Consider the following 26,213-nt stretch of genomic DNA (forward strand, 5'->3'; position numbering starts at 1 on the left):
ATTTGTCGTCACGCCGCGGCCTATCTTAACCTCGAGATGAAGAGCTGTTCGCGCCATGGCTTATCATTGTGCCTATTTGAAAATTTTTTCTCAGTTTAAACTGTGCGATAAGCGGGGAGCGTGTCTAGTTCGATAAACTGTCACCTAATAACGAACGAGTAAACTGTCAGGTAATTACGTAATTTGCATTTCTGACGAAGTCCCACTCTTGGTTCCCACTCTTCTCTATGCAATTAACACTTCGCAGTTTCAACTTTTTCTCTTGCGGTTTCGGTAGTGGCAGAGCTGTTGGATTGTGTCGTGTGAACGCAACTTTGATTCACGATTTGGTGCCAATTACGTTCTTGTCACTGACCTTAACCTCGAGTTGGGAATGTTACATAACTCTGGCGAATAAATTGTTGTAATTGGCATGGCATAGTTGTAGGTAAATAGATATTGTTGTTTGTGCTGCAGTCGTGTCAGTTTTTATCAGGATGGCAAATATTGTGTCAACAGTGCTTAATGGCACGCGATTAGTTATGTTTTTTAATGGAAATGTATCGGTAGTTTTGTGGGCTCCCATATCACATTAATTAAAAAGATAAATGGTTGCTGTGGCTTTTTAAAAGACAATCGGAATAATGCCAGTTTGATTTTTGTGGGCAAAAATAGTAGGTAAATCACTGTTATCTTTTTGGCGGATAAGTTTTATAAAAATGCTTGTTGCCGGGTGTTCCACTTTAGAAATAATCAGGGATTCCTTTTAACAACGCTGATTCCAGTAACATGTAAAATTTACTAATTCCAAAAATCGATCCAAAGCTTTATAGGTACTTTATGGTTTTTTAAAAATATTTCTGAAATTGTTGCTATTGTTTATAATATTATGTATGTATTTGTTTTCATTCAATTTGGGATTTAAGCAAGACAGACGCAGATACCTAATTATTATCGATATGCATTTTTTTCTACAAGAAAACTATACAGGGCAAGTCACATAAGGGTTATTTCCGAATTTATTTTGTACGCAACCAAGAATACTAATGATGCTGACTACTTGATATCATTTATAATGTGATTTAATTTAGTAATCAACGTAGGTATGCAATTTGGCTAAAAATGTCACAATGACGTTTTCCTGTTCTGATTAATGACATCAAAAATTAAATTCATCAACTGTCATTTTGACATTTTTAGCCAAATTACATACCTACGTGGATTACTAAATAAAATCACATTATAAATGGTATCAAGTGGTCAGCGTAATTAGTATTCTTGGTTGCGTACAAAATAAATTCAGAAATAAACCTTATGTGACTTGCCCTGTAGATACTATATTAATTATATCAATAAATTATTATTATTATTATTAAATAAACACTGGGTCCTTGGTGCGAAAAACTAGATCTTTTATCAACACCATCAGCTCTAAGTTGGTTAAAGAAACTGGCAACGTCAGAGCAAAACAATTTCTTCGTCAAAGACTCTCTTTGGCCATTCAACGGGGCAATGCAACAAGCATCCGCGGCACCCTTCCTCATAGCGCCTCATTGGATGAAATTTTTTTAATTTAATTTTTACTTTCCTTTAAAATTTTGTTCTTGTTTAAATTTTTATTTTTCATGTATTATTATATTACAATCTATTTTGATTGAGATAAAGCTAAATGTACCGGGTGTGTTATGAAAAATCTTTGGTGCTATAACTTCCTTATTTTTTAACCGATTTTAATAAATTTTTCGTCAAACAAAAAATACATTATTTTTTAATTTCTTCTTTTTGTTTCTATGCATGAGCATGGTTGTTTACATTTTCATATTCAAAATAAAAATCTCTATAAAACTGAGCAAAAAAAGTTAATAGTGCAATTTGAAAAAAAAAAAAATTGACTATCATCTGTCAAAAACAGAACTCAAGAACAATTGGATCAATTCAAATTGTAGCCCATTTAAAACGATTTTGTTTGACACATCATTTATTAAAATCCTATGAAAAATAAGGAAGTTACAGCACGAAAGATTTTTCATAATACACCCGGTATTAGCAATGACAAAAGCAGTAGCGTGTCAATCTGACATTATGCACATGCACTGAAATCACGAAAGTGCATTGAAAACAAATGTTTTTGATTTTAGAAACTTCAAATTTTAGATTTGTGTTTCGATGCTGATTGTTTTTCTAATTGCAGATATTCACAGAAAAATATAGTATGGAACTTCCTAAAGTGTCTTTTCTTCACTTATGAGGTTATGGGATTATTTTTCATTTTCATTCATGAGAGATAATCATTATAAAAATTGTAATTCTTTTTCACCTATGATTTCATTCATAGGATTGTCAAACTTCCCATCCGTAAAAAAGTATCTACTACTTAGGCACTTCTTGCATAAATTACTATTTTGTCTCTTTACATTTTCTTATTAGTTACACCATTTTGGATTTGTTTCTTAAATTTTTTCATTCACGATTTTTATTTTACTGACGCTCGTCTTATCACAACGATGAATTTCTGATACAAGTAGTTGTACAGATAACTGATTAAAATGTTATCAAATTAAATAACGATAAGTTTTAATGGAATGTATCTACAAGTGTATCAGTACAAGTGTAGTCAGAAATATCTGCAGTTGTTTTTCTTCTGTTTTGTTGTGACAACAACTATTTCCTTCTGTTTAGTATCGGGTGTTCATTTATCGTCAAAGTTGGTGTTGAAGAGTCGATTGTGAACGCACAACTCGTTAGTCTGTGGAGTAAACACAAACAACGCAAAAAGTGAGGTTAGATTTATACAGCTGATCTGTAATCTGTAATCCGTGGTGCGTTCACAATCAACTCTTCAACGCCTACTTTGAGGATAAATTTAAATGAACACCCGATACAACTGTGTAGTTTTAAAATCTGGACAGCACTTCAGATTCGATAAAGATCATTTGAGTCATTTTACGAGTATAGTTCGTTTGGTGCTTGGTTCGACATTCTTAGGCAAATGAAAGGCCACACTGAAGAAGAAATTTTCCAATTTGTGTTATATATTTTTTGATTGATTAATCAAAATAAATTTGACTGAGTTATTATCTGAATCGTTATCGGATTTTAGGACTTTCATCATTTTAAATTCAAAAAGTTCTTAATGAAGTTAAAAAAAAATTAAGTCTAATCTTGAGGGTTTGTTAAATTTTATTTCTGATCAAGCACAATTTCGTTTGAATTTGCTTCATGCCAAATGTATCTATTTATTGCGAATCACTTTTTTATGATTGGTATGTACATATATTGGGTGATTTAAAATGATTGTGGCCAAGTATGGCAATTATGTACGAAAATTTATGTGGCAACTGTGTGGGTGGGATAGAGTTGATATTTCCTTGACAGTTCATAGTCACGCAACTTTGAAAATTGTCAAGTCAACGTACAATGGTATAAAAACAACCAAATGCACGCCAATGAAATGTCATGCAAATGTCAACTCTACCCCACCCACACAGTTGCCACATAAATTTTCATACCTAGTTGCCATACTTGGCCACAATTATTTTGAATTACCCAATATGTAACGACAATATCTGAATAGTTTATTTAAATATCACAGATGGTCTCTTAATATAATCCAGTAATTAGAGATATTATTTGACTGACATTTCGTAATTAGAAACGTTTCGTTAGATTAGATAATAATTTAGTATTAAGGCTGCACTGGTAAAGGGTATAAGATGTTTGGAAATTGATTTCAAAAAAATAGCGTACAAGTGCTGAGAGCGACTTTTGTAATATTTTCCTAATGTAAATGGCCTGCTATAAACTGTTTCTAGGCAACACGCTACCTTCCTTCTAGTTTAGTGATGATTCGGGCTTTTGTTACTTTTACCATGAAAACAAAGCTAACATTACGGGGGGAAATATTAGGTGTACGCTATTTTTTTGAAATCAAGTGTACTAATAAATAAAAAGTGTGTTCATTTTCTTGAAGAATAAACGATTCCAAATTTTCAGACGTTCGTTAATAAATAGCCCTCAACATGTATGTCACAGATTATTTTTTTTTTTTCTTATAATATGTATGTAGGTATGTAGTTATAAATTGACAACTTAATAGCAGTTTATTTAACGAGTTCGTGTGTAAATTGGGTTTTTATTGGCATGAGTGAAACGAGCGTTTTAAAGGCCCACGAGTGCCAAAAAAGTAAACTAAAGAAAATGGCTCAGTGGCGTATATTTCCACCTCTAGATGAACGACGGCTTCACACCGTCTACCCATGCTGTTAATAGTAGACAGGACATCTGCACATTTTCTATCGGGTTAAGGTCCTGACTCCTTGCTGGCCATTGCATAGAAGCAATACTGCCTTCGTCCAGATACTCGGACACAATTCTGACACTGCGGTCTTGCATTATCATGCTGGAATATGAAATTATCCCCGATAAATGGGGCAAATGGTACCACATATTGTTCCAGAATATCTGTTACATAAACTATGCCATTTATTGTCCCTCTGAGGAAAACATGCAAATCAGTACGAGCCGTAGAACATACACCATCCCAAATCATAACCGAGCCACCTCCGTAAGGCTGCCTTCCAAGAATGTTGCAATTTACATAGCGTTCATTTGGTCGTAGAATTACTCTTAGACTCCAAGCAAAATCTGGACTTATCTGAGACAGTATACTCGTGCCCATTAATTATCATTTCATCTGGCATGGTTTTCGGCAAACTGCAGACGTGTTTGCCGATGAGCTGCTGTTAATAAGGGTCTAGTAGCAGGGCGTCGGATGTGCAAGTTGTTTTCTAAAAGACGTTGGCGAATGGTTTCGAGGCCAATTTGCAGACGTCGGGTATTGGTGAAGCGTTTCCTGACAGCGAGCAATCTCAGATATGTGTCCTGTGCTGCTGTTGTGGCCCAATGTCTTCCTTGTCCCGGACGCCTAACATGGTCTCCAGTCTCCCTACAACGTTGCATGACCCGAGAAATGGTAGATTGCGAAACACCAAACCTTTGCACTAGTGCACGATGGGAATATCCTTCGCCCGCGAATGTAGCCATCACGTCTGAAATTGCGAGAAACTCGGTTCATTATGATTTATGATATGACCAAAACTTGTGATTTTTTACAAATCGCTAGCAAGACAAGAAATAAGCAGAGACAAGCTATCTACGAGTATTTTAGTTTTTGCACGTACTTTCTTAACAAATCATAGCATCCATGTTTGGAAATTTTTGTAGACTTTTCGATTATTTCAAAAAATGTTAGTGATTAAGCGTTAATTTCTGGGAGCAGCGTCAGCCCCCAATAGTATATATGTTATTAGGAGCAAAAATGAAGTTTTATGTGCTGCGGCTGTAGATTGGCTGCCGAACGCAGTGAGGCAGACAAACCAGCCAAAGCACATAAAACCATTTTTGCTCCGAATAACATATACTATTTTTTCTTCAAACCTTTATAACAAATTATTTAAGACTTGTTAAGAAACCAGGTAGGAATTTCAAATGATTTAGCTAGTTTACTTTACTGCCGCTCATCAGCGGAGATAATAACTTCACGGACGCCCTCAGCGGAGATAATAACTTTATCTGCCGCTCGTCAGCTCGTTAGATGCCATGACAATGAAGTGACACTTTAGCATTATCAGTGCAGCAGGATGTCATAATTTACGGACGTTTGAAGAAAAAATAATTTTATTTCTATCGTATGTAACTGTATTTTTGTACGTTTGTATTGTACGGTACTTTTCTCCGTATTTCAGATTTTGTTTAAGTTTTTAACTATAAAGTCGTCTGATAATTTCTTAATCTTAATAATCTTCAAATTAAAGGTAATTCGTTTTTCTTTTTTGTTTGACATTATTTGAAGGTGAAACAAGGAGTCGATCTATATTTACTTTTTATTAAATACCAGTTTATTCTATTGCATTCGTATTGTACCTACTCGTCGTGTCCTAAATAAAAAGCTCTTTGATTCGTAATCAATTGTTTGATGTTTTTTTAAATAAAAGAACGAAAGTTTAATTGTTATAATCCTTATAAAAATAAAACCATACAATTATGGTATGTATTATGGTAAGTGCCCACTTACCGTAAATTTTAAGATGCAGCTGCTGGTTTGCGAATTAACAAACTAGCGTAAGTAAAATGTTAAGTTGAGTAGAAAAAACTCAAAAGTTATCTCTTTATGTTTTAAATGTCAAATCCAAAGAAAAAAATCACAAATTATTGTAATAGTATATTAAAGAACGAGTTTTATAAGGGTTGATTTGCCGCACGAGTCCCACGTGTAGAAAACGACCCGTAGGGGAGTTTTGTATGGGACGAGTGCGCCAATGCCCTTAATTCGTTAATACGAGTATGTCTATTAGAGAATCAAAATGGAGGCAAATTACAAAAACACATTTATGCTACCTTTGACAGATCAAAATTTTCGTTTTATGAAAACGGAATCCTTTTCCTCCACAGAACACCCTTCTTTCGAATAAAAAGATTAATTAATAGAAAGACCATGTGACAGTAAAGTAGTGGGTGATTTCAAAAATATTTGAATCAATTCTTGTATTAGCCAAAAGAAACATTTTTTAAGAACTGGAGTTGAATCAACATTTCAAATTGTTTTCGATTATGTTAATTTTGTTCAATATCTGGTACTGGTGGTTGTAAATGTTTTTGACTTTTTTTCTTAACACAGAGAAACATAAAGAGTGATACAAAAAATGTTCTATTTTTATTTTTTGGTATACTTATCTACGTTTTTAAAAATGTTGGGAATCCTTCAGATAAACACATGCGTGCTTCGAAGTCATTGTAAATTGTAAAAGTTTTTTGATTCTATGATGTTTGAATTTAATTACTGAGTTTTGAAACTCTCACATCAATACCATAAAATAATCGCCATATAGTTGCAAAAGAAATTCTGTTGAACATTTTTGAACTTCTTTGAAGTTTTTGTCACCTTAGAAGAGGGTATTTATAGTAGATGTACCGAGCGATCCAAAAGTCTTTCTATCAAGTGAGCCATGACATTATTATAATTACACCATAAAATAAAAAATATGAAATTAAAAATATCAAAGGATACGGACAGACTAATAAAACATATTTTTAATTTTCGCCAAATATGCTGCAGCCCAACGGCATTCGTTTCCAGTGTCATGATCATGACCAACTTGATAGAAAGACTTTTGGATCGCACGGTACATTACAAGGTTACGTTAAAATAATTCATTTGTGGTAGCAACGTGGTAGTAGTTTTTCTTTTAGTCTTAAATGAATTAACAACGATGTGTTAACTTACTGAACCAATGTTTTTGTGACTCCGCCGAAAAAACGTTTTCTCAACAACAGACATTTACCGAAAAACACACAAGAATAATAAACAGTTGAACATCAGGAATTGCTTATAGCTTCTGTTGACATATGCGGTTAGACAACTTTTACGTAGAAATCAAATATGGTTACATCTATTTGTTACTGTTACGGATGAAGATCGTGCATGAAAAGGAATTTTGATATGGCAATGAAAATTGTTCATGAATCTACGGGGTCATTGTAATGTTTGTAACAACTAGTGGGCGTAGCGACGCACCTAAAGCATAGCGTACAGCCACCTACGATGGTACAATCATTTATAATGACCCGGTACTATCCAATGAGAAAGCTACGTTTATTGTTATTAACTTATTACCATGGATACAAAAAATATTTCCGGAAATATTTTTGACAATTATAGGTGGAAAGATCAATATAACAGTATAACAAAAATTGCAAATTTTTTATTCAAATTACTACATTTTTATAAATAAATGTTGTTGAGGAGTTAAAATTCTACAGTCTTGGTATGTATTTTTAAAAAACTTTAGATATATTTTTTGTCGTTCACTGATTGTTAATGTATTCATGAGATTTTCTTGCCGAATATCCCCCTGCATAGATTCCATATCCTGAAAATTTTATTTTCGTGCATTGCTGACAAAGTATTAATAACTTTGTCAGCAATGCACTCAAAAAAATTTGCGGATAAAATCATCGGAATATTAAGTGAAAACACCATTTTGGGAGTAAATTATTCAGATTTTTTTACTATTTAAATTTTATCAAATAGGACTAAATTGCAATAGAAAAAATCAATTTGTTTTTTTTCTTTATATTTTAGATTAAAACTAATTGATAACTGCAAAATAAAAGAAAAAAATCTCGGATATAGTAATTCTTAAAATAAAGTGGTATTATTATTATTAAAAATGTGAAATTTGTTTTTTTTTTCTGAAAGGACATTTTATTTTATTAAGTTGTAGCAATATACATAAGCGACAGCCGGTAAACACAAATGTGAGAAAGTAAGGTTAGGAAGTTGTCTGTCGACGCTTCACGTAAATATGTGTGCAGTCGTGGGTTCAGGTTACAACTAAATGCAAAAGCCTACCAATTATCTGTTAAAAAATTTAAATTAGTATAAAAAAATAAGTTATTAATGACTGCAGTTTCTCCATCTACATTTTAAACATTAACTATCTTAAATTTCTACCAATTAAAACTAATTGTATTAAAGTTTTCAAATTATGTAAATTTAAATGCCATTAATGGGGAAAGGTATACGGTTTCATTTTCAAAGCTGATCCAGTAATGAATTTTCTTGATCACATGATACCAGGAAGAATTACAAAGTACATATTGTTTTTCGCTCTCTAATTTCATTTTCAAATATGATTAACCTTAGTTATGTTGCTTCATGCCATATGCGAGCTTTTAAGCGCGATATGTCAATGATAAAATCTTCGATTTTATGTTAGTAGGGATTAGTTCTTGATAAAAATCAAAACTGATACCCTACGTCATAAGTTGACACACGTGTTCTGTTATTTTGGTTTTTTTTTAATTACTGCTGTACAAGTAGCTGTATAATATGTACAGTGTGGAATAAAATGATTTACATCTAGTTACCTTTGGAATTTTTTCACATGTAAATTTTCCTGTACCGCTCTACTTTTTTTTTCGAAGTGCCGAACTATTAGTTCTGTCAATAAATGTCATCAATCGAATTGACAATTGTTACAATTTACTAAATTGAATTAACAAACGCTGGTGGCCACTTTCAACACTAGCTGTGACTTGCTTTTGTTAGCTCCTTTTTAATTTCAACCTCAACTTTGCATTCATATCAAGAATCGAATTTTTATAAGCGTTAAGTTAAATGTGGTAATGTGGCTTTTGAGTCAACCACATTATTAAACGTGTGCTAAACCACTTTTTCTTCCTCGAACAAACCGTGTTTACTTATGTATTATTACCTGGGTGATTATTTTCAAATTCGCCCAAATTATGTGTAATCTTGTGGTCGACTAAGTGACCACAAGATATTATTTACCTATTTATTAAATTAAATAAAGAAGTTTTTTCATGACTTAACCTAATTTTTTTTAAAGGATGTGTACTAGGGGGTATTGATAAGTTTCTAGTCTAGTGTAAAAGGAAACTACATATTTGCAAAATAATATTATTTTATTGTTTTCAACTGTCATAAATTCTCATTTTTCTGCTTTGTGACCTGCCTCCTAACTGCTCTAAAGCAAAAAATAGCAGATAACCAACCGTTGCCCTAGACAACACATTCAAAGTGACATTTCTCGAAAAATTTGTCAAAACTGTCAAAAGCAAATGCGAAATCATTTTTAATAGATTTGGAAGCTTTGGGGACGTCGTTTCAAACAATAAAATTTTGTATGCAACTCGTTTCTGTGCAAATTGGGCTTTTCTAATTGCCCGAGAGGCCAGATTGAAATACGAGCGTAGCGAGGATTTTAAGGCCTCGAGGGCAATTAGAAAAGCCCAATTTACACAGAACCTCGTTGCATAAATAACTATTATTCAACATCATCGTTTAGCAATTCTATGCACTATGAAAAAATGTCGTTTTCGTGGTCTGCAAACAAGATGTTCACAGCATCGATTAGCGTCTCTTTTGACGCATCCTTTTAAGACTTTCTTAAGTTTTGAAAATAGGTAATAATTCGAATTGGCCAAGTCAGCAGAATATGCTGGATGGTAATTTTAAAACTGAACACATCGAATTTTTGGTACCTAATCAGTGATAATTACCTTATCTTTGTCCTAGAAAATGGAGGCAAGGATTTTTCCGACATACCTTCTGCACGAGAATCTTTCGGGTTGGGGCTCAGCACGTTCCACTTTTTTGACATTCCTTTAGTGTTATATCTTCAGCTTCATCTATTGTACCTGGATCCGGATGTTATCATACTCATTTGTTAGTGATCAGCATTCAAACATTCATTCTTCATACCTAAATAATTGTTAATGATGTGAAAAATCCGTTCATATCTTTCAAAATCACATCATGAACAACATTTTCTGTTGCTCACGCCGAAATCGATCCTCCAGCTCTCTGATCATGTTTTTTTTTAATCATCTTAAAAGCCAAAACCGGGATTTTAATGGTGAAACAGGAAAGATATTGATCTGCAAATATTTCTCACATTTCAATAAGAATTTCATAAGAATTTCTTTGTCAGACAACAAATAAGCTACCTGAACGGTACTGATTGGACCTTTCAACGCCAAACTTTGGACATGCACTTATCAATGTCCATACTTAATTGTCATGGTAACGGCATGTGCTTTTATTTATTGGAATCAACCAAGGCTAACTATTTATCAATACCCCGTCGTAGCCATGTTTTTGAAGGTTTTGGTCTGTACTCTGTTTGTACTACATGTTAGAACTTTTTTGAAACATTAATCAATATTAATGGGAGAATCTAAAATATGCAAAACGATTCGTATTTTAAAATGAAAATGTTGTCAAACATTATGAAAATATTGGGTGTTTATTTAAATTTCTCCTCAAAGTTCGCGTTGAAGAGTCGATTGTGAACGCACCACACGTCAGTCTGCGGAGTAAAAGCACAATCAACGCAAAAAGTGAGGTTAGATTTAAACAGCTGATCCTGATCCGTGATCGGTAATCCATGGTGCGTTCACAATGAACACCCGAATCCACTGTCTAGATAAAATGTTACACAAATCTTCGTTTTTTAACTTCTCAAAATGTAATCTCTTAGAAACAGTGAACAGATAATTATGGAAACCTTCTATTCTTGACTTCTATCATTTGGTGACCAGTTTTTATCCAAGGAAGTTGTTATGATCCTCGATTTATGACTGGACACCTCTATAAGGTATTTTATTGAGTGCCAGTTGTCGATAAAAATAAGTGCATCGTAAAGTCATAAAACAGTTTATGATTGTTAGATATCGTAAAGTGTACACTTGTGAAGTAGCAGTTCATCTAAATACCTGCCGGAAATTACAGTTGTTTGGCGATCATCTAGTTCTAGTACAACACCGACTATTCGACTACTTTTTTGCCTAACTCTAGATTAATTGAGTTTATTAATATCTGACCTTCTACTCACTTATCGTGTTGGTAACACATTATTTAAGTTAACAGGCATTTGTGGCAATTTAAACAAATTCTATTTTAATGACAAAACACGCTCCTGAACAGATAAAAAAAAATGATTTTATGTTCGGTGTTCTATTATGGCATCGTTGCATTCTTTGAGAAGCCAACCGTGTTAGTGCAGCAAAAATGTTTATCATAATATTGGCAATCTAAAGCAAACAAGATATTGTTTTATTGTGACCTTTGGCAGACCATTCTTAATAAAGTCGGGTTTAACTTCCAGCTCTTATCTTTTACCCATTCAACATGGCGTCCATCGCTCGGCGGTTCGTTTCTCTATTTCCGAAGCGATCTCAAATCGCCAGAGACCGCCAAACGCTGAACGTCGCACTCAGGAACATGTCCATTAAAATTTTAGACATAGGTAAGATTTTTCGTGTCTCGACTATTACCAGCGTCTTCTCCCGACTCCAGACACCCCCATCGTGCCTCTCTCTGACGCACACCGCTTCATAAGTGATTGCATGGTAGCTGTGGGAACCCCCAAAGAGTACGCAGACATTTTAGCTGACAATTTGGTTGAGGCGGATTACAGGGGACATTACAGTCATGGGATGAACCGTTTAGGTGAGTGTCGTTAAACTGCTGTTGCTGCATAAATGATGGGGTCTTCGTAGACATGTATGTGAGAGACGTCCAAGGTGGACTTTGCGACTGCAAAGCCGCCCCTTGTGTTGTTAAGGAGACTGCCGCCACGGCGTGGGTGGATGGGAATAATGGGCTGGGGGCAGTGGTCGGGCTCTATAGTATGGACTTGGCCATAAAGAAGGCCAAAGAAGTCGGGATTGGAATGGTAGTCGCCAAAGGTAAGTTCGTTCATTTTTTTTTAATTAAATGTTTATGGAGTACTTATTGCTAGTCAACAAATCATCTTGATTTATTGTTATTATTAGCAATTATTATTCCCTCACTGAAGTCATAAATTTACTACGATAGTATTAAACATTCTGACAGAAAAATTGTACTTTACAATAATACTCTAATGGTCATAAAGTTTTAACGGTCCAGCCCACAAAGGTTTTATTATGGAAGTACATAATTAGGGACCAGCTGGAATAAATTTTGTTCTCTTTATTTGGACCTATAAAAAGGCATAATATTATTCGGTTGAGCGATCCCCGATTTAACCGCCATGTTAGAGCTACGTACACCAATGGGGTTTCCTTGTTTTAAAGCATATTTCTTATAGGTTACTTCGCATTGGCGTACATTTTATAAAATATGATATACAGGGTGTATTTTTAAAATGTGCCGAAATTTTACCTACGAGGTTGTGGGACAACGTAGAAAACTAAAAGCAATTTAAAAAAATTGTAGCTCAAAAAATAAATGTCATTTTATTTTTTGACATAATTTTTTTTTAATATTTTTTCCGAGTTCTACATGAAGCCAGTAGCTCGTCGTTAAAATATCTGTACAACTTTCAATAACACCCTGTACAGTGTGGTGATAAAGTAAGGAACAAAATTTATAACTGTGTTATTTAATGTTTTCAAGCAAAACGCACGGACAAATCAATTTTATTTTTTAATTAGCCACCCTATGACATACAAATTTTACTTATGACGTCATTTATTTTTGCACAATGACGTCCTCATTGGTTTTTCAATGGCAACTCCAAATTTTTTCTTCTCCTTCCGGTAGACCTTCGTACCACCTAAACGATGAGTGAAAAAAATTGGTAGATACCTTACATCCTAACAATTTTTTTGAGAAAATGATAATTTTCATTTCAAAAATGGGTATGGTTCTTTGCATTTTTATATTCAGAAAACAAATCTCTACAATACTGAATAAAAAAATCTACAGTGCCATTTGAAAAAAATAAGTTGATGTTCATCTGTCAAAAACTGGAGGCAATTTTTTTAAAATTTAGTTGGTATTGAAGTGTTTTCAAAATTATTTCATTTGATGTGTCATTTATTCAAATCGGATAAAAAATAAGCAAGTCACCCGGTATAAAAGAATTTATTCAAAATGCCTAGTCATTTACAACAGTATATTGTGATGTCTTCAATATGCCTAACTGCAAGGCGGTCTCTATTTTAACAGGCCGTGACACTGACTTCAGAAAGTGGTCTGTGGAATGGCCCACTAACATCTGACAACGTTGCTTCGCCAACCTATAAAAAAAATTTAGGTACTTACTAGTTTTGAAGTTTTGTGATCACTCACTGTCACTCACTATTTTGTCATTGTCAGCTGTCAGTCAATCATCACTGAAAGATTTTTCTAATTCAAGTATTGTAATTTTACTTCAGTCAAAGTAAAATATATCAGGTGTCCAAGTCAAGGTAATTGTGTGTATCCTCTTTTATAAGATAGCAATTGTTAGTAACATTTCATAGAGTCCTGTACTCTGAAAATGAAGATAGAAGTCCTTTTAGCTCACCGTGATTGCATTAGCTCCAGTGCAAATTCCAGTGCATGCCACCTGTACACTGTACAGCTCAGGACAAGATTTTTTTCTAAAGTCGTACAGACCATTAAAGACTAATAAAGGTGCAGTATGAATTGTTAAAAATAAATAAGAACTGCAAAAGCTACCCACTCGGGTGCATGGACGCTACCACCAATACAGGTTTATAATTTAAAATAGATTTTAGACCTAATGGAACGAGTAACAAAGACCTCACGCGTCAGTTTTCTAGTTTCAAAATCTGCGTCCATTCTTGCATTCTAATCTTCTTCGATGGGAATTTGAAAACGCTAACGTAGGAAGACTTTTTCAATTACTGAAATTAATTGCACAATTAATTGTCTTGTCAAAATGATTTTTCAATGAACCGCCTTTCTATAGAAGTGCCAATATTTTTGAAACTCAGGATGCTATGGAATGGCCCACTAAGAAATTTGGCAACACAGCCAGTGTCCTGGCCTGTTAAAATAGAGACCGCCTTGCTAACTGCCATCAGGCATTTTGCAGAATCACTGAAATCGGCAGGTGTTTGAATAATTGAAAGTTATTATTCAAAGTGACGCTGTTTTGCAAAACGCCTAATTCTATTATAAACCTGCGACATATACAGGGTGATTCACGAATATTGTCTGATTTATTTACAAAAATATAATTATTTGACACTATTGTTTCATTTTTCTGAAATCGTATTACTATTCTGTGTATTCTATGAGAGAGTAATTTGTGTTGCAGGAATAAAGGCTCTAAATCAGACACTATTCGTGAATCACCTTGTACAGTACAAGCATAAAGTAACGAATGAAATTCATTAAATGTTTGTGGTTCATTTCTAATAAAACCAACAGGCAATTTGTAAAATGGTAATCTTCTGGCAGAGGTTATACCGTGAGATCATTTAAATTTATAATTAAAGTAGGCCATGACTTTTAAATTAGATTGGCAGCATTCAATTCAATACAAAATATGAAAAAAAAATCATATTTGGTATTGAATTTTATTTTGTATTGAATTTTAAAGCGCCACTTCACTTCAAAACAACGTGTCAACAATGTTGCCAATTTAATTTAAAAGTCATAACCTACTTTAATTATAAATTTAAATGATCTCATGGTATTTTTCTATTCCATCCAGTGGCGGCGTAAGGGACGTAATTCAAATAATTTAAATGGCAAGAGGGCTGAATGTAATATGTTTTTAAAGATCTTTTTATTCTCTTATCAATGGTGAAAGATCTTTTAAAATCGATCTATTAAAACAAAGATATCATTATTGTTCTCAATTTTAATATTGTTAGGGTGGTTGGCCCGAAAGTGATGTAGTGTCATGTTTAGAATTTAGTTCAATAAGATAGTATTTTTATTTCGTCTAATTTCTTCTCTTTTAATTGACCGAAAATGCTTTCACTATTGGATGAAGGATATTTTCATACTTAGGTACAGATGTTAGCCGTCGAAGTTTGATCTCATCGGTACTTTGATTTGAACATTCTGCTTCTCTAATTCATATTCAAAATTCCCTTTCATAACATATTTTTGGCAGAAGAGGGTTTTATGTTTACGTTCGTATAAGACCTTTTTAACATTCGAGCAAGCCTCTCCTTGATATGACCACACACATACATGAAACGCGCCCTAGCAATGATTATTCATTTTTAATTTAATCCTTTTTTGCTTTTCTTTCTTTTAATTTTACTTTTTTTTAGTACCTAATTCACATTACGAAACAGCTCTCTCAACGACTGTAACATTTTTTTCAGCTCTGACCAACGGCATCTACCTACCTACCACTCTTTCATTTTTTTATTATATCTGTTCGGCGACCCGACTCTAGTCCCTGGAAATGTACTTTGCAAAAGTGAACTCAAATCTAGATATTCAGTTGTAATATAATGAGTAGTCAATGTTATGCCGATTATTTTTGTGGTGGTATTACGAATGTCAACGGTGCTGGAATGAATTTCAGGAGTGCGCAGCACGAGTCGAATTCGGAAGCGCCGTTGTCATGAGTAACACCACCGCAAAAATAATCTGCACAACATTGACTACGAATCGTATTTGGAAGACTATTTAATGAATCAAATTTATTGTGTTATTTCTGTGTTAATTTTTCGCTGCAAAAAAAAATTTAAACAAAGATTTTTATTTGCTTAAAATATTCACTTCAAGTGCTAGTACAATATTCGATGATATTTTTACTAGTCCAATATCCGCTGCAATTCTTTTGTTTCATTGGTAGGTGAACATTAAGTGAGAGACGGATTAAATAGTCAAGAATATATCTATATATAAAATGCCGTTTTCACGTGGATCTTCCAATATGGCGGCCAAATCCGAGGTGACTACACCGTGCAAAATTATGTAGGTATATCCAACATCGCTTAGAGGTCGAAATCAAGACAATAAAATTTGTTCCGATTTGCCTCCAATTATTTCCGCAATAGACATTTTCAAACGCTTTATCGTATGCCATGTTTTATGTTTTATTATAATAATCCATGAGAGTTAATTGGTGCGATTCTGTTTTAAAATTTACCAATATTGCTATTTAACAAGGTTGTAGTTGCTATGATATGAAGCTGTTGATTGATTGGATCTATGCAAAATCAATATCGTTCAATAACAATATTGCTAAATTTTAAAACAGAATCGCACTAATTAACTTTTAACTTTTTACTTATCAGTTTTATTCTACAACAACAATCAATATTTATAAGATTTTTTTCGGAATAGTTTATCAACAGTTGATTTATGTGTCTAAGTTCGCTAACTTTTTCTCAGATATTTGGAGATATTTGGAGTGCAGTTGTGGGAAGTTTCCCCTAACTTGGCACTTGCTCCACTACTGCGGTTGTGGAAGGTTAAGGATATCGTTTCAGATGTAAAGAGCGATCAAATTAATTTGTAATCGAGTTATCCATGAATCTCAAATCGTATGTCGTTACTTGAACTCCACGTTCCAATAAACACACCTTGAAACACAGGTTACAGTAGTGCCGTTATAACTTTTTATCTGCTCCGCCCACATAAATTGACCAATGAGAATCAAAGCCAGATTTAATCTGTATAATTTTTCATCACATTTGCCACGTAAAAAACTTAAGGTTAGAATTTAGCTGTCAAATCTCCAATTATTGTTTTAGGTTTTAAAAAATAAAATGTCATTCGAATTCGAATGTCAGAATTTTTTTTCTGTATAAATCATCTTGATCGTCTTAACAACCTATTTAATTGGTAATGTAATGGGCTGGGCAGATAAAATGTTACGTTGTCCTTAGTATAGATCTCAACATATCAATCGCAAAAGACATACGGACTCAAATCCATGGATGACTCGATTGCAAATTAATTTGATCGCTCGATACATAGAACCATGTTTGGGTAAAATTTAAAAAAATAAAAAATTATTTTTTTACCCCCCCCCCCATGTTTGGGTAAAATTTTATTATTATTGTAGCAGCCCACGCTTTTATTCCTTTTGAATTCTAATTTCGCAAAATTTTTCTGTGCACAGAGAATGTGATAATGAGGAAAATTACACTGACATTTTATCAAAGTATTTTATCTCACTTATTGATGCTACGATTACAACAATTCTCGTTTCACGTTCGCGAGATTTGGATCAAATTACAACAGCTGTGGAATTAGTTGATCCTTTGTTACACATTGCCTCCATTCGTAAATCCTCTCTTTTTGTAGATTACCTGGTGATTTTTGTTACCATCAAACACCTATAAACAACTAGCAAATTTGTCTTTTGCTCATAATATTGGGGCGTCCAGAAAGTTCTAAGCGTTTTTGTGGTATTCTTTTTCACGATATAAAATAAATCTAAAATCAATTGGTAATTTTTGTTAGTTTTTTAAAATATGAAGTACACTTATCCATAAACAATTTGACGTTTCTCAGTTCAATAATTTTCAGTTGGTTACATTCTGGTAATTGATTGTTTACACGGAAAAAGAACGAAATCGTAATTTAATGTTATAGAGGTATTTTCATATTTGGTGGCGGAAACAAAAGACTGAGAAATGTCAGTGTCAAATTTCTCATAAACGCCGTAAAAAGGAATGTCTAGGTAAATTTAAATTTTCGCTAAATAGATTGAAAAAACAAATTCTAAGGAAGCCAATTTTTGTCAATGCTTCAAAAGGAAAAGTTATTCTCATATAATCAAACGTATTACAAATTATTTCTCTAGTTCGACGATGAATAACTTTCTTATTGCCAATTTGATTCATATCTGTTGAAATCACGAACGTCTTTGAGAAATTTGACACTGACAATACAAATTTGTGACATTTCTCAGTCTTTTGTTTCCGCCACCAAATATGAAAATATCTCTACGAGTGTAAATGTGGACATTCAGCGGCAGCAGCCACAAGGAATATACAGTGTAGAAATTACTTATAGAATAAATTCAATACTTTCAAAACTAATGACATTCGTCGAAAACGCTGAAACAGGTCAATTTTTATTTCTCGTAATACTTATTTTAAGTTACTTCACTTGCTCATGACGTCATCCATTTTTGAGCTATGACGTCATCACCAATTTTTTTAAATGACAACCCCCACTTTTTTCTTCTCTTTCTGATAGACCTACGTACTACATACACTGTGAATTAAAAAATTTGGTAACTTACATAACAATTTTTTTGAGAAGATGACAAATTTTACTTCAAAACTTTAATTAAATTTTTTATGTATTTAATTTTTTTTTCTATGTGGTTATTTAAAGTCAAGGATTTACTTCAATAGACCAAACAATTTAAAAGATTTACGACACAGAATTCGCGCTGAAATGGAACAAATTAGCCCTAACATTATTGAGCGCGGTGTACAATGTTTACACTCCTGTGTGAGTGCTAAATAGTTGGCGGGGGGCAATTTCAACATTTGCGTTACATTTTATTGTTAACCTTAGATGTTTGTTTGTTTTTGTTTGAGGTCAATTACATTTTTTACATTAAAAATTAAATTAAATTTTTTAAGTAAAATTTGTCATTTTCTCAAAAAATTTGTTATGTAAGGTGCCAAGTTTTTTGGTTCATCGTTTAGGTAGTAATAAGGTCTATCAGCGTTTTCGACAAATGTCATTAGTTTTGAAATTACTGAATTTGTTGCATAAGTAGTTTCCACACTGTATGTAGAATTGAAGGTGCGGGGACGGTAAAAGAGTCTACTTGTCGGCGATGGCGAAATTTCTGAATGGCGAAGAAGGTCTTAAAGATAAGAATCGTTCGGGACGAAAGAGTCCATCTTCTATCGTCGTGGAATTGAGCTTTTGGGACAAGGATGGTTGGAAGTCATTGACAATAACGGCGCATATTTAGTTTAATTATTGTTTAATTTTTTAAGTAATAGATATTTAATTATTTTTATCTGTTAACATAACATCTGTTTCTATCCAATGGATAATTGGAGTTTCTCAAGGTATTGTTAGGACTCTTGTTATTTCTTCTCTTTATAGTAGTCGACTGTCAATAAATTATGCTTTCTTCTTCTTGTTCAGCCATTTCGTATAAGTAATACTTTGAATGAAAGAAAGTGAATTTATTAAACTTAACTTCAAATTTAAAATTTCAAATTTTTACGCCAACGTTAAAGTAAAAATTACTAGTCCCAGAACGGCAGTGCGACAACTTGCAAACACTTTGACAGTGCGGGAGTTTAGTAAATGGGATAGTACATATTTGGATGTTATTAGCAATTTTTATTGGAAGTGTTCTTTTGAATATTTTTGTCATTTTTGTGTTTTATTTTATCAGGTTTATTGTTTAACCTTTATTTTTGTTAATTTGATATGAGGTATTTTGTAGTTTATCTCTTAATCCTCCTATGTTCCCCCTCTTTCTCAATATTGAATAGGGAGATTATGAAACTTGATTGTTTGTATTATGTATATTATACATTATCTAGTACATTATTATATTCGTTCTGTATTGGAAAACGTAATGAACATGAGTGTCACGATGAAATGTGCTATGGAATCTGGTTATGTCCAGTTCCGTTTACACATGTTCTAAAAGGACAACATTATCCTTTTTTTACGTAAATCAAATGCATTGAACACATATGAAACCACTTGTAAATGGGATTAAGTAATTGGTAATTGGTACAAACATTGAAAATATTCAGCTTTTTCTCATCATAATTTGTGTGGAAATGATGTATGAGGAGAATGTTATGAGACATTAAATTTCAACGAAAAGGAAAATGGTTTATTAATTGTTATACTCGTATATTATTGGTGGGAAAGACTATTCAGAAGCCGTTACAAGAAATTCTTCTGATCTAGCAGCGAAGGCAGTGTGTAGTGTTGTAGAAAAACCCAACTGGCCGCAGATTTATCAGAACTTATTGTTTTAATAATACGATTTAATATTACAAGAAATATTTGCGTGTCCATAAATTAATATGCACTGACCTTTTCCATACATTAAGACGTTTAATATTCCAATGTAAGTCGTTATTACACCAAGAATAATTACTGGATAAGAAGAAATGTTTAAACAAAAAGAAGAAAAATTATAATCCAAAATTGTTGATTTAGTTTTTGATTGCAACTTTTAAATACGGCTTGATTTGTTGACTGATTTTATAATAGTATATTGTTATATGAGTTGCACAAGACAGTCTATTGTCGAACGAGAGGGTTTAGAACACGACGAACGCAGTGAGAGGAGTGTTCTAAAGGAACGAGTTCGACAACATGTCTTGTGCAACGAGTGTTACATGCTATTTTTTCTACTATGGCTTCATTAATTTATTTTTTTAATATAAAAATATTATCTAGTGACTTTTATTTTAATGGAATTGGGTTGGTATTCACGAAGCAATGTCATTTCATTGATAATTTAATAGTTTTTTCACGATCGGGAGTAGAAATAAACTTTTCGGATGTCAACATCGTGACAGAAGTAGAGCATTTTCTCCCTAGGGAGCAAATATTTGCTCCCTAGGGAGTTTTTATTTTTTTGACAGTTGTGACAAAAATCTAATGGGAGTTTTCATTTTTTTTTGACTGTTGTGACAAAAATCTAATTGTGTTGTCAAGGCAACTACTAATTCCATTAAATTCATCGAAAGATGACAACTCATTTGTCATCATTTTTTTATTCTTAAAATTTGAGATTTTTGTGCTGTTTCTACTCCCTACCGTGAAAAAAATAGTATATATACTTCTGGAGAGAATGCTCATTTTTCCCTCGGTGCTTTGTAGCCCTCGGGCTTCGCCCTCTGGCTACAAACTGCACCTTAGGAAAAATCATGCATTTCTCTCCCTCAATATATAATATACTATTATTTTGATCCAAAACACGGATTCAGGTTCAAATGACATCACATTTAATACTGAAATTTACTTTCAATACCAACCCCAAATTCAATTATCACTAGAAACGATGCTATAAAATTGATCTTTTGTGAAACGGTTTTCGGTGTCACAAAATGCTCATTGTGACACCGAACTAGAACAAGTGTTTTTTTAGATTTTTTGAAAATACTGCAGGTAATTTAATAAAACGAAACAATAAAAAACAAACCGTTTTTTAACAATTTGATAAATTTTAGAAACTTGCAGAACAAAATGGAGTGTTATTATTTAATGAAGATTTTTATTGACTGCTAACTATTGAATTACACCTATCATTTTCAGTTTTACTATTATTTTATTATACACATAAATTCCCTGGAAATTTAATTTACACAAGTTTATAGGTATAGAATATTTTGTAGCAAAATATTGTTCAGGACACTTGTAAAATTGCAAACTGAAAATTAGAAAAGAGTTTGTCTTAACAGTCTCTTTGAACAAATAAGTCTTCCAAATTCGATAATATAAACAAAAGTTAATTTTTAATACTAGCTTTTATTGTACAGGAAACTGTAATCTCAATAATTAATTATTAAAAGGGTAAGTTTTTATCGATTGAAGCACGAACCCCAATACATTTTCTTGTATTCTGTAATAATACATATCTTTGCTTTCAAAGCATGCTTGTTATTTTGCACTTAAGAATAGTATTTTTATTTCAGAGAAAAATGGCTACAGTAGTATTTATAGTTATTTAATAAACTAGTTTGTTAATGAAGGCGATTAATAATCGAAACTGTTTAAAGCACGAACGAGTGTAGCGAGTGAGTGCCTTTAATAGTTGAGATTATTAATCGCCCATTAACAAATGAGTTGATTACAAAATTTTTTCGTTGGCCGCAAACTTTTTTTTTGTGACAAAATTTCAAATTAAAGCCAAATCAAAACCAATTTCATCTTTTTCGATAAAGATGAGACCTTATAAAATACCTTCATCCTTTTTTTTTGTCTTCAAGGTAGGCCATTTTTAAATTTTTCAACACTTTCTAATCACTTTTCCACAAAGAATGTCAGAAGACGTCAACTCCATTCACATTCAATTTCACGTAAAAAATCACGGTTGCTAAGAAAACCTAGTTACCTTTGAAAAATTTGACATGCGAATTATAACCAAAAAGGTCGGCTTTTGAAAAAGTGAATTCGTAATTGTGCAGTTATGGAGCTATAAAATATAGAAAACCCTGCTGCATTACCTGCTGCAGTGTTGGTAAGTGCAAACAATGCATGTTCGAGGTTGTTCATACATCAAAATATCATCAAAACGTCAAAATCGCAAGAATCGTTGATTAATGAAAAATAGTGTATTAATGAGGTCCATTAATACACTATATTTTAGACAAAATCATTCATTAATATTGAAATTAACAAGCGGTCAACGGAAAAATAATTAAATAAGTACATTGACCAATTTTTCACGTTATTGTTAAATTTCATTTCAATTAAAAAATTATTAATTTACCAAAAATATATAATTTTCTCAAAATAATTCGATGGGGTGTTCATTTAAATTTATCCTCAAAGTAGGCGTTGAAGAGTCGATTGTGAACGCACTACGGATTACAGATCACGGATAACCTCACTTTTTGCATTGTTTGTGTTTTTATCATATTTTTTACTCTGCAAACTGACGAGTGGTGCGTTCACAAAAGACTTTTCAACGCCAACTTTGGGAAGAAATTTAAATGAATACCCGATACCGTCGTCACAAACCAAGCAAATATTTTCTATTTTCAAGTAAAATTTGTCTTTTCTGTTTCGTTTTTATATACATATTTTCTGAACATTGACAAATCAAAACTTTTAAACGCAGTGGTGTTATTGCAGTTTGCATTACAGCGACACATTTAGCAGCATTATCGTTTATCAACATATGTATTTAGTATAGTTAGCAGTATCACATTTTTATGTACCTACAGTCGTGTTCAGATAAATTTGGGACAACTTTATTTTTCGAGGGTAATTTGTCCTGAATATTGAACAATATTTCCATGGATTTTTTACTGCGAGAACAAATAGCAGAATTCATTTATTTGTCAAAGTTGACAAGTGATTATATTTTTGAAAGCAATTTTAGGGCAAAATGCCTAATGATAATAAAATAACAGCCATTGAATTGTTAAATTTAGCCAAAATAGTTTTTTTTCACGATCGGGAGTAGAAATCAACTTTTCGGATGTCAACATCGTGACAGAAGTAGAGCATTTTCTCCCTAGGGAGCAAATATTTGCAAATACTTGCTCCCTAGGGAGTTTTCATTTTTTTGACAGTTGTGACAAAAATCTAATGGGAGTTTTCATTTTTTTTGACTGTTGTGACAAAAATCTAATTGTGTTGTCAAGGCAACTACTAATTCCATTAAATTCATCGAAAGATGACAACTCATTTGTCATCATTTTTTTATTCTTAAAATTTGAGATTTTCGTGCTGTTTCTACTCCCTACCGTGAAAAAAATAGTATATATACTTCTGGAGAGAATGCTCATTTTTCCCTCGGTGCTTCGTAGCCCTCGGGCTTCGCCCTCTGGCTACAAACTGCACCTTAGGAAAAATCATGCATTTCTCTCCCTCAATATATAATATACTAATTTAATATAATGTTCATTAATTAACTGCTTGAAGTCACATTTAAAACCCAAAAAAAAAGTTGTCCCAGATTTATATGCACAAGTGAAATTGGGAGTTACGTTACAACAGTTGTCCCAAATTTATTTGAACATGACTGTACCTACTCGTATTATTATTCTACTAACAGAGAGATGTTACAATCATCTAGCGGCTTGTTGTTCCTTCGAAGCATCACATTCTATTGTATTGCTATTTTATTTTTCACCCTTTAACCGTCAAAGAAATTTGTGTAAAAAGACACATCAAACCCTCTTTCGGGGGTAATAAAATGATTCTTTATACAAAGGCCGTGCAAAACCAAAATCTCAGTTCTTACGGTTTTCTTTTTTTTTGTTATTTTAAGAATCCAACCACTACGGCATCGCCGGCAAGTATAGTCTACAAGCAATCCAGCATGGACTCCTCGGGATGAGTTTTACGAACACTTCACCCCTAATGGCGCCAACCCGAGCCAAGGGAGTAAGTGCCATTACGGTCGATCAAGTCGACATTCTAATCTAAATTTTAGTCAGCTCTGGGAACCAACCCCATATCTCTAGGGGCGCCGGCGAGCAGCGGCGACAGTTTCGTGCTGGACATGGCGACTACGGCCGTCGCCGTCGGAAAGGTACCACCCCCTCTGTCGCTGTACTTTCAAGCTAATCCACATTTTCTTTAGATCGAGATTCAAAAACGAAAACACCAACCAATCCCCGAAGGGTGGGCGCAGGACACGAAAGGCGACATCACAACGGACCCTTCTGTCGCCTACGACGCCAAACGTTTGATGCCGCTGGGAGGGTCCGAGCTCCATTCGGGGTATAAAGGGTACGGATTGGGGATGTTGGTGGAGATCTTTTGCGGAATGTTGGGGGGCAGCGCCTACGGGCCCAACATACGCAAGTGGGGTGATTCCAGCAAAAAAGCCAATTTGGGTCAGTGCTTCATCGCGATTGACCCCGGATGTTTCGCTCCCGGGTTTCAAGGGAGGCTAGACGATCTTATGAGCTTCCTCAGGAGGATGGAACCAGTGAGCGCAGCGCCTTTATTTTTAATCTCGAGGAAATGCGGAATTTTTGTTTTTAGGCCGAACCAGATAAACCTGTTTTGGTTGCCGGAGACCCTGAAAGACTTCATATGGCGGCGGCCGATCAAGCCGGAGGGGTGCGGTACGTTCAAGACCAACACGACACCTGCAAAAACTTGGCGGAATCTTTAAATGTGAAACCGCTGCTCTCGGCATGAGATGTTTTGTACTCAACAATGTACCAATTTTTGTTGATCTTGTAACAACTATTTGCAATGTTCTGTTGATGTTGTTGTTGTTGTTGTGAAGGCTGTTAAGGGTTAAAAATACAGAGTTATTCAATGTAGAGTTCCGCGAAAACTTAATGTTATGCAACACAAAATACAGTTTAAAACAGTGCCAATGGCATCTTTGTCAATCATTTTAGAGTCTGACATAATAAAAAATTCGTACAATAAACGAGCAATAAACTTTGGTCGTCAAGGTCATTCTTTGACGCAATGGAAAATGCTCCATTGTAAAACAGTCGTACCTAAATATCATAACCTATAGTTTGTCTCAATTCTAAATTTCCACCACCTGTTGAATTATGTTGGCAAATTAAAAATATTTCTAAATTGGGAATTCTTATAAAGTTGGCAATATAATTATTTTATAAACATGATTCGAAAACATTAAAATTAGTTCATAAGCCTATTTTGCTTTCAGAATTTGATTTTCAACCTACTTACTTGCTGCATTTTAGAAAAGGTTTTCGTTCTTTTCCTTTATTCTAAAATTTTGAGTTGTAAAAACGGAAATTGACAGATAACCCTAACAAATACAATCTGACGCATTTTTCACCAAACAGTGTTGCCTGTTGTATTTCCAACGTAGAATGCAGTGTGGTGGAAATTTAGAATTGAGACAGACTTTATCATAATGTTGTATGACATTAAGTGTCATTTTTTTTCTAATTTTTTTGACAGTTTGTTGACATGGGCATAATCAGGCAGGGAAATTTTTTAAATTTGTGACAGTCTAACCAAATTTTGAAATGACATTGACGACCAGAATTTTTTGCTCGCGACAGTATTTAACAGTTTGAGCTTTTGGTATTTTGTGTTGCATAACATTAAATTTTCGCGGGAACTCTACGGTGAATAATACTGTACAAAGCAAATATGTAAGTCAATTTCTAGTAAAATTTATCTTCCGTCGAATTTTATACAAAAATGTTATGGCTTCTTAATAGCTCTTTTAATGACATATTTATTTTGTTATAAAAAACTAGTTTACGTCATTTTATTACGTTACGTTGTATATTATTTAAATATATCTAAAAGAAATGTTTGGTTGTTTCTT

At 33.4% G+C, this 26,213-nt stretch overlaps 1 protein-coding gene across 7 annotated transcripts; it reads left to right on the forward strand.

Moving 5' to 3' along the window:
- Positions 1-31: 31 nt before the first annotated feature.
- On the forward strand, positions 32-26,201 carry LOC138124900 (uncharacterized oxidoreductase YjmC-like). 7 transcript variants are annotated; one of them, XM_069040084.1, is made up of 8 exons: positions 32-170; positions 11,670-11,810; positions 11,861-12,013; positions 12,064-12,252; positions 24,207-24,322; positions 24,372-24,470; positions 24,522-24,872; positions 24,929-26,201. In XM_069040084.1, exons 2-8 carry the CDS (start codon positions 11,693-11,695, stop codon positions 25,085-25,087), a joined length of 1,185 nt encoding a protein of 394 aa, XP_068896185.1. In that variant the 5' UTR covers positions 32-170; positions 11,670-11,692; the 3' UTR covers positions 25,088-26,201. The 7 variants fall into 7 exon arrangements, with proteins under 7 accessions (XP_068896185.1, XP_068896190.1, XP_068896186.1 ...); XM_069040085.1 differs by lacking the exon at positions 32-170 and adding an exon at positions 254-427; XM_069040086.1 differs by lacking the exon at positions 32-170 and adding an exon at positions 472-657.
- The last annotated feature ends 12 nt before the right edge of the window (positions 26,202-26,213 follow it).

Source organism: Tenebrio molitor, chromosome 2 (genome assembly GCF_963966145.1).
Source record: "Tenebrio molitor chromosome 2, icTenMoli1.1, whole genome shotgun sequence".
NCBI lineage: Eukaryota > Metazoa > Arthropoda > Insecta > Coleoptera > Tenebrionidae > Tenebrio > Tenebrio molitor.

Excerpts from the sequence above, each read along its gene's own strand:
- LOC138124900 (XM_069040084.1), top strand. The coding sequence starts at position 11,693 with ATGGCGTCCATCGCTCGGCGGTTCGTTTCTCTATTTCCGAAGCGATCT. Across the intron at positions 24,323-24,371 it reads CGCCAACCCGAGCCAAGGGA|TCAGCTCTGGGAACCAACCC; the intron begins GTAAGTGCCATT and ends TCTAAATTTTAG. Across the intron at positions 24,471-24,521 it reads CGGCCGTCGCCGTCGGAAAG|ATCGAGATTCAAAAACGAAA; the intron begins GTACCACCCCCT and ends CATTTTCTTTAG.